We start from the raw sequence: 9,365 nt of genomic DNA, 5'->3' as shown, positions 1-9,365 counted from the left end.
CGCGTGAATTCTTCAGTTTTGTCCAAAACTGTAAAACTGGAAGCATTAAGCAAAGGTGAAAATTCATTTGAAAGTGGCATGTGAAGATGGTTGATAGTAAACAAATCTTTTGTTATCTCCCTATTTCCAAAATTGGGTCTGTCAGCGAGTCGTAATTTTCTTGCACATCAGTGCAACTAATTTGAATGGGGTCACCACATCAAATTTGTACACCCATGATTTGACAGTTCGGTGAGGTAAAGTTCCACCATTTCCAAGTGACAACCAAAACGCTATCACATCAAACCCAAAAGGTAAGTGTAATTTGATGACGGGGCGATAAGTGCTGCCTCCTGTGAAGCTTGGTTTTCGCTTGAGACTCTGGATTTAAGAACCAGCCACTTTCCCAGTTATAATGTTAATCAAAGGCCATTGGCCGAATAGAACGGTTAAGCGTTGAAAGCCCACTGAAACGAAAAGCAGCTGCATTCAATTTACAACAGGCAGTCTAATAAATATGTTATGCGTTGTGTATAAGAGCTTTTCACCTCTGAACATTTTTTTCAGTGGACAAATTCACTGAAATTGGAGATATGAATCGTTGTTTGTGAAAACAGTACAGATAATATACAGTGGATCCCCAATTGCATGAGAAAGTGTGGTCAAACTTTTGACTAGTAGACTTGAAATTTTAAAGAGGTTTGAAGCTGATAATTCACTGGTCTGTAAAATATATTTTATTATTGGCACACCATGATAAAATACAGAGCCAAACTCATATTTCTATTTCTTCGGCGCAACATATGTTTGTTATTATGTATACACGCTCTGCGGACTGGTGGGCGACTGGTTAGCACGTCGGCCTCACAGTGCAGAGGTGAAGGGTTCAATTCTGGCTCCGGCATGTTCTCCCCGTGCCTGAGTGGGTTTTCTCCGGGTACTCTGGTTTCCTCCCATATCCTCCAAACATTCATGGCAGGTTAATGGAGCACTCCAAATTGTCCCCAGGTGTGAGTGTGAGCGTGAATGGTTGTATGTCTATGTGTGCCCTGCGTTGGGCCGGTTCACGGTATAGCCCGCCTACTGCCCGAAGTCAGCTGGGATAGGCTCCAGCATGCCCTGTGACCCCTGTGAGGATAAAGCAGATCGGAAAATGGATGGATGGTCATACATCCTTAAGTATGCCCATGTACATAAGTAACAAGATGTATGCTTTGTTATTTGATGATGTTAAAGAGAAAGCGACATTTTTGATTCCCATACAACCCCTTTTTATGATTCGATCACTTATGTCACTACAAAAATTAAATTCTCCTGGAGAGGTGAAAGAACTTTGACTCAGATTAGTCAAGATAATGCAACAGGTATGATGCCGTTGATGTTTAGATAACATTTCAGATGCTTAATTAGCAAAGAAACATTAGGGAAATATTTTTACCTGTGGACAGACGACATGACCCAAAAAAGATTAATTGATAAACCAATTAGAGTACAATCTAAACATGTGACGTTTTAATGTAAATTTAATTCCATTGAGTTTCGACGACAGTGACCACAATATCAGATATACTGGCAGATTTCCCAAACTGTCCAGTCTTATTCATGCATGAACACACACACACACACACACACACACACACACACACACACAGAGTTTACCTCTGTAGGCTGGGTTCACATCTGGGCCCTTGTCAGATACAGACAGTCAAATTGGAAGAGCAAACCCCTGAAATATATTGACCCAAACAACATGTGAGCAAGGTAAAGCCGTCTGCCAAGTCACGCAAAGTTATTCTCAGCTGATAATTTGTAACATACTTGTAAACTCACTTTGCATTCAAGCTTGTGTGTTCCCAGCGCACCCAAGGCTCCAGCGCCCGGGAGAGAGAACTGTCAGGAGAGAGCATGCAAAGTGGCATCAATTACACAAAAATTGCAACACCTACACACGTACTTACTTCACTGGAACTACAGCACACTTTTATCAAACAAAAGAGAGCCTCAATATTATCTACTCAATTTAAATAACAGCAGAAATGCCGAAAAGGTCAAACTGTACCCATAACAGGATATCTATCAAATTGATGCTCAAAGTGTGGTATAGGCTATCTCTATCCATCCATCCATTTTCTCATCCGCTTATCCTCACAAGGGTCACGGGCATGCTATCCTAGCTGTCTTCGGGCAGTAGGCGGGACACACCCTGAACTGCTTGCCAACCAATCACAGGGGAACACATAGACAAACAACCATCCGCGCTCACATTCATACCGATGGACACTTTTGAGTGTTCAGTCAGCCTGCCATGCATGTTTTTGGAAAGTGGGAGGAAACCGCAGGACCCGGAGAAAACCCAATATTTTGTATAAACTGATCGATTGTCAAATATCTCTAAATATTTTGACAATCAACAATTAATGATTTTCACTAAATATTTTGACAATCAACAATTAATGATTTTCAGACCGAGTCGAACTTAAAATTGTGCACATCTTCGGGATTGCAGTCTCTCAAGATTAAATAAGATCCGTTTTGTGTAGTCCGCCATGAAAGCAGACTGATATCCTTTATGTGGAATGAAAAATAAAACATTTGCAAACATCTGTTATTACTTTGGAAAGCAATGACCAACATTTTTTGACATGTCATTCACCAACGGGTAACTGAATGATAATCACTTTCTGTCGATCTAAAATAATCGTTAGTAGCAGCCCTAATAATAGATAATAGTTGAAAACAATTTCAAAGAAAAGTTGTATAAAGTGCTTTGCTTTTTCTTTTTTTTTTAATGGCTCTTTTCCGTGACTCAGCCTATTTCAAGAAAATGTCTGCCATCATGCACAACTTGGTACGAGACCTCAAAATGCCTCACAAGGATTTGCGTGTTTGCTTTTTCTTTGGATTATTTTTTTGATTCATTTCACAAGAAGAATGAGTCTCAGGAACAGAGGTTAAATGAGTACAACTTACGCATCAACCTTACGTGACATCTCTTGCTATGAAACACTGAGGGAGAGCTTTATTGTGAGAAGTGAAAAAAATAAAGTTGGAAAAATTAATGTGCCAAGCATTACGCCTTAGTATATCTTATTGAAATTTAATCTGCTTTATTGTTCCTTGTGGTTAGATTTTTTTTTTGTTGAAATATTACCGCCCGAATTTAATAACGATTACATGAGTCTGGAACAGATGATCTCAATCTTTACTATTTCTCACGGGAAAAAAATGTTTCAAAATAAAAAGAAATCTGAGATCAATGATTGTCCTGGAAGTGTGTTTACACCAATAACGGTTCCACTGTGTTTGTTTCCGTTCCTCTTGCACTGCCTTTGTGTTACCTGCAACAAAACAAATCAACTAAAGAATGCTTCCGCGGTTCAATTGGGTTTTGTGGTTATATAATGATGCTGGGACAAAAACACATTATTTGTTCAAGTGTTTTGGGATCCATTTGATATTCGTGTGGAGGCACAAATGCAGACAACCACATGTGGTCCATATTACCAACTGCATGTGCAGATATCGGTAGTCTGACAATACGAGCAGCACCTTTGGGAAAAGGCTGGAGGTGAACGAGGTGGGGAATGAACCTGGTGGCTGGGGGGGGGTTTGAAAATATTGGCGAGTGAAAATCACCTGAAAGAAAGGCCATAGGGTCTTGTGCGATATGGAGAGGCCCAATAAGAGAAAAGGGGGAGGGTCAACCGCCAAAAATCTTATTTTCCTTCAAAGAAATCGATAGTTACGCAACTCGGGGGATTCTGTGTCTGCAAAACACCAAAGCAATGTGAAACCAACACGCAACGCACCACAAAAATCACACGTTCGGCGACAGCAGACAACTGCCTCTTTGTGTGGGAAACGTTGAACCCTACGGAGGATACCATGGCATCTGTGTAGGATGGCTAGAATTACAGGAACCCAAAGAAGTGGGTTCGATTCGGGCTGTGGCCTCCCTGAGTAGAGTTTGCATGTTCTCCCCGGGCCTACGTGGGTTTTCTTCGGGTACTCCGGTTTCCTCCCACATTCCAAAAACATGCATGGCAGGTTAATGGAACACTCTAAATTGTCCCTAGGTGTGACTGTGAGTGTGAATGGTTGTTTGTCACCAAGAGACCATCAAGTAAAAAAATAACTGTGCATTGTCCTTCACAACTGAGTCGGGAACTACCATATCAAACAGATGAGCCTGCTCTAACTGGCTTCTTTGCAGCAAGAAGCTGCTTGAGTGACTGCACAGCCAGGAAAAATGTCAAGAGACACATCACTAAAATCTGGAGACAAATCCCTTGGGGGTGCTAAAGGCTGCCTCTAAAACCGATGTGGTTTCCCATGAGCCCACACCTTCGCCCCTGCTAGGTCATTTCCCGAAATTATGTGAACTTCCTCCCCTGGCAATTGAGATCGAACACCCGCACCTAGACCATGTGTCAAACTGAAGGCCCGGGGCCAGATCCGGCCCGCCACCTCATGTTATGTGGCCCGCGAAAGCAAATCAAATGTGAACTTCCATGATGCTAGTTAAAATCTGTACCAAAATTTCAAATTCTCATCTGTAAAAAATAAGAAGGATATTGTAAGCATTTTCTTGTAACCAAACCCATCATAACAGTAATTTAAACAAAAGTGGAGTACACCGTTATTCTTGACTATATTTTCAGTCATAACAGCCCTCCAAGGGAAACTGTTACTAAAATATGGCCCACGATAAAAACGAATCTGACACCCCTGCCCTAGACCAAACCACATGTAAGAGTGACTTTATATAAAGCAGAACAAAATGGGACTAGAACCACACCATGAACCATAACACAGGTACCAGCATCTGACAGGTTTGAGAAAGGCAAAGCAGATTCCAAAATGAGGAATCTACATCACCAATATCTCTCAAAATTCTACTTGGAAGTTTTTGGTCACCACCAATCCAACATGACCTGAAATAAAAAAAGTGACAGTGACTAGACTGAGGCTCCATCTTAGTCTCAAGTTTGGAAAACTCACCTTTGTGGCCCCATGCTGCATATGTCCCTTTATTTCTTTTTTGGGGGGTGGGGGTTAATGCATTTATAATGGGCAACAGTTATACATGGATATTTCTATTTGCAGACTGGTCTATGACATGCTTGATTTGCGTTTGTGGCCTGCATAAAATGATGTTGCGGGCCATACCTGGCCACCGGGCCTTGACTTTGACATCTGTGATGTAAGGAACACCCAAGACGTAGCTTGCACAGAAAACTAACATTACTTTTTACATTTTGCAAAGCTGCCTCGAGACCTAAACGGGTTGACAGCACAAAACTGAAAAACTAAAGACATTTGAAATTCATGTCATCATAAAGGTAAGCTAAAAACTGGGTGTTCAGATACAGTTCTGTGAAAATGCTGCATCTACCGTGATGAAATCTCGGAATGATAATGAAGTACCAAGCTATAAATTACTAAAAAGGCGACTCACACTGTCTCCCTGTCGCTCTGTCTTACACTATTCGAGCGTCATATTGGCATCAAGCTATGGAGTTTAATTACATACGAAGACACGTATTCTTTTTTTAAATAACAGCCACGAAGGCAGGTAAACGTGGTTTGTATTTACACTGATTGTAAAGCCAATTTCCAGTGTACTGTTTGGCACCTCCGGTCCCCCGTAGTCACAAGCTTCAATTTACAAACACAGGCATACTCCACTTGGGGCACGTTAACACGTTTGCCATATTGAATGTGGTAGAGCTGCCTTAAAAAATGCAAGTCTTGAACTAAACCGACATCATACAAAGTTAATGCTCTTCAAAAATGTTCTAAATTTGGAAAACAGATACGCAGCAAAACTAACCAACCAAACAAAGAAAGAAAGACGTGTATAAGTTGTAATGTGACGATTACAAATATATACAGTATTGTAATATTGATTTCGATGTTATTTAGTCGTGGAACTAAGCGAAAAGTCAGCAAAATGTATTCCCAAAAAGGAAAGTTTTCAGTTTTAATTCCACGAACTTTAGCTTCAAGTGTTAAACGAGTGCTACATTTCCAAGCAACACATGAAAAAGGCAACTTCACCGGTCACTCCACTTTCCACATTCAATATGGCGGCGCCATTTACGAACGATACCGCTCAAACGAGGCTCTATTTATGATCGTTGCAAACCGGAAAACGTTGCTGTAACAGAAGGAGCTGAGAAAAACATCGTGGGCCACAATTTCTTGACTTGACCTCCTAATTGAGTGGTGTGTGTGACCAGTAAGTGAAACGCACTTGACAGAGCAGTGAGAGCACGCACAGATCAACATAAACGCGTGTTTCCATGCATCAGCTAACAGCCTGTTTGGCGTGTATGTACACATTCCACGTTGTATTTCGAGCAACATTCACACGGTATACGTACGTTGACGGTATATGTACGGTTATACGAAATACTGTTTGGTTTTGGTGTGCAAAACTACCGGGAGTCGAAATTTACGTCACCAGGAGTACCAGTTGTCAACTAGTGCACAGTTTTGCCGCACTTCTAACGTGTAGTTGTTCTACTAGTATGCCTCGTGTCTTAGTGAGCACAAAGAGCTTACTAGTACGCGAACCTTTAGATGGATACTCTGGATACCCATTTGATCATTTGTATACGGACTAGTAGGACGACCAGACTGCAAAAGTGTCTCCACTATTGCCTATCCACGACTTAACTCTTCTTCACACTGGTACATTTTACAATTGAGAAAACTACTTGTGCGCATTCCTGTTGTAGAAAAAAAATATTTTTGCTGATTTTTCTCTTTTGTAAAGTTAAGAGAATGTTGAAGAACAAAGTATTGTAAAACACTCAAATAATCTGCCTGTGATTAATATCCCTTATTGTTGCGAGCATTAAGGGACCAAAACATTGGTTACCTTATTCAAAATGTGAAAAATACAAATCTCTTAACTCAAGCCAAAATGTGTCCCTTTTACGCAGCTATTAATATCTGGTCCACATTCTCTCATCTGGACTGTCAACGTTAAACACGAGCAAGCATGAGCAGCTTGGACGAAGGCTCCAGCGATTTAGCACACACTCTCGAGCTGTCCAAGCAGCCACTTCAAGGACTGAAATTGGCATCGCACACCGTGCTGGAGAAAGCGCAACAGAGGGGCAGGTCGAAATGTGTTAAATGCGGAGGATCAAGGATGTTCTTCTGCTACACATGCTGCTTATTAGTGGACGTCAGTCTGCAAGAAATCCCCATCGTCAAGGTCAGTATAAAGGTTTGGGTTTGTTTGTTCTTTTCGGTCTTGGGTTCAAGTCTGTGATAGCTATGCCAGTTTTATTAAGTGTTCTGTTTGTTGTCTTTTGTTTTCTGCTTATAGCTTCCAGTAAAGATAGACATCATCAAACATCCCAATGAGACCGATGGCAAGAGCACTGCAGTTCATGCGAAAATCCTAGCGCCCAGTGACATCACCATTTACATGTACCCTAGCATTCCCGAGTATGATCAAGACAAGGTTAGCTCAAGTGTCTTTTGATTGAATGTACTTGAACCTTCATGATGGTGGTCCATGATCTGACATAAGCTGATGTTCCAAATATCGTCCTTTTAGTCACACTTATTCAAGCTACGCATTACATGTTTGCTGATCCCCGTAGGTCTGTGATGGTTTTTATTTTCTCAAATGGATGTTTAAATGATAGGGCTGAATGATTTAGAAAAAGAATGTACTCATGAATTTTGGACCCCCCTGAATTAAGTCATGGTCATGTATTTTCTTGTGTGTCGTACAAAAAACCAAAACAAACAATATACCTGCATTGTTTGCAGATTAGGAAACAGTTGGAACTTTTACCAGTCTGTGGAATACTCAGTGTCATTTCATACATTCTGCTTTCAAGTGATCTCACTTCTTCTGCCACCAGGTTGTGTTGGTGTTCCCTGGTCCAGGCGCTGTCACAGTACAAGACATGATACAGTGTTTGCATGAGAGGACTGACAGCAGGTCACGTGGCCCCTGGGTAAAGAGACGGAAAATAGAGAACTCGCCAGCTGCCACACATTCTACAGAGAATCCGGGGTCAGGGACCTCAGATGAAATAAAGGACTGCGAATCCAGGGTGTATCCCCTCCAGAGGGTGGTCTTCATTGACAGCACATGGAACCAAACCAACAAAATCAGCACAGATGAGAGACTACAAGGTACTCTTCGATTTGTTTATTTATTTTAATGGGCCTGGAAAGTTCACCCAACAGTTTGATATGGCCACTCTGTGCTGTGACATTTCAGACCTGCTCCAGGTTGAGCTGAGGACTAGGAAAACGTGCTTCTGGCGCTCTCAGAAGGGAAAACCAGAGACTTACCTGGCAACAATCGAAGCCATTTATTATTTCCTCAAGGACTTCCATGAGCAGTGTCTCACTCAAGAGTACAGCGGAGAGTATGACAACCTCCTCTTCTTCTACTCTTACCTGCACACAGTCGTCAACAAGTCGAAGGAGGCTGGAAGGAAGCAAGCCCAGGAGAGAAAAAAACAGCAGGAGACTGAAAAGCGGCTGTAAATCCAAATAGAGTCCAATTTGATTGATTGTATTTGTGTGAAGTTTGTGTGAAGTTTGATTTTGGAAGGGGAAATTTAACATTTCTTTGAGCATTTAGGATCATTTGTTAAATGCATACAAGGTGAAACGCAAATTTGCCAAGTGTAAAAAAAAAAAAAAAAATTGTAACTAAGCTAATGCTAATATATTAGCTTACAGTCACAAAACATACAAAAGTCTTAAAGTCCCTGTAAAGTGAAAATGAATGTCTTGTAAATTTGACACACCGCAAAGTGGTGTTGTCAACAATACTGTACTGCTGAATTTGAATGATTAAAAAGATTTCCAAGTATCTACAATAAGGCATCTGAAAAAGCTGTTCTTGCCGCTCACAAACACTGTGGGCGTGTGCACTCAATGTGCTGAAACCGTGCCCTGTTTAACTGTCAACTGTCAATTAAATAGCTCGACTACGCCCTGGAAAAATGTTTGTCTTTTCCTCTAGCATCTTTCTTATTCCAACATATTTGAGCTGCAAAAACATATCAGTTTGGCCAGAATATCTCCCATCACGTCATTGCTGGGCGTGACAACTAAAGCAGCAGTGGCAGCACAAAACCCCAGTTGACACGTTTGCTGTCGTATTGGACCAACCCTCACCGACACACACTAATGGTCAAGAATGACGTGCTTTAAACAGCGGCCTAAAGACCCACTCCACATACGTGCTGGCTGCCAAGTTGGCCTTAAATAATAAATACAAACCCCCTACTCAATGTGTGTTTTTCATCTTTCAAGTGAAAACACCAAAAGCAGAATGATAGTCGCGGTTGTATAGCTCCCTGAAAAGGATTGGTTATTTCATTTGAAAAAGCAGTACA

At 41.3% G+C, this 9,365-nt stretch overlaps 1 protein-coding gene and 1 long non-coding RNA gene across 4 annotated transcripts; one reads left to right on the top strand and one right to left on the bottom strand.

Moving 5' to 3' along the window:
* Window positions 1-895: 895 nt before the first annotated feature.
* Window positions 896-6,157, bottom strand: LOC109525979 (uncharacterized). Its single transcript, XR_002170242.1, has 3 exons — window positions 6,087-6,157; window positions 1,639-1,869; window positions 896-929 (listed from the first exon to the last, which is right to left on the bottom strand). It is a non-coding gene; the product is annotated as an uncharacterized LOC109525979 (long non-coding RNA).
* Window positions 6,059-8,523, top strand: dtwd1 (DTW motif tRNA-uridine aminocarboxypropyltransferase 1). Of its 3 annotated transcripts, none has more exons than XM_019886943.1 (5): window positions 6,059-6,220; window positions 6,930-7,207; window positions 7,322-7,459; window positions 7,869-8,145; window positions 8,234-8,523. In XM_019886943.1, exons 2-5 carry the CDS (start codon window positions 6,989-6,991, stop codon window positions 8,503-8,505), a joined length of 906 nt encoding a protein of 301 aa, XP_019742502.1. In that variant the 5' UTR covers window positions 6,059-6,220; window positions 6,930-6,988; the 3' UTR covers window positions 8,506-8,523. The 3 variants fall into 3 exon arrangements, with proteins under 3 accessions (XP_019742502.1, XP_019742503.1, XP_019742505.1); XM_019886944.1 differs by lacking the exon at window positions 6,059-6,220 and adding an exon at window positions 6,227-6,312; XM_019886946.1 differs by lacking the exon at window positions 6,059-6,220 and adding an exon at window positions 6,371-6,675.
* The last annotated feature ends 842 nt before the right edge of the window (window positions 8,524-9,365 follow it).

The sequence above is a fragment of the Hippocampus comes genome, unplaced genomic scaffold (assembly GCF_001891065.2).
Source record: "Hippocampus comes isolate QL1 unplaced genomic scaffold, H_comes_QL1_v1.1 scaffold261, whole genome shotgun sequence".
NCBI classification, from domain to species: Eukaryota; Metazoa; Chordata; class Actinopteri; order Syngnathiformes; family Syngnathidae; genus Hippocampus; species Hippocampus comes.
The sequence above is the reverse complement of the archived record's forward strand: the minus strand, read 5'-3'. Positions and strand labels throughout refer to the sequence as shown.

Excerpts from the sequence above, each read along its gene's own strand:
- dtwd1 (XM_019886943.1), top strand. The coding sequence starts at position 6,989 with ATGAGCAGCTTGGACGAAGGCTCCAGCGATTTAGCACACACTCTCGAG. Across the intron at positions 7,208-7,321 it reads AAGAAATCCCCATCGTCAAG|CTTCCAGTAAAGATAGACAT; the intron begins GTCAGTATAAAG and ends TTCTGCTTATAG. Across the intron at positions 8,146-8,233 it reads CACAGATGAGAGACTACAAG|ACCTGCTCCAGGTTGAGCTG; the intron begins GTACTCTTCGAT and ends GTGACATTTCAG.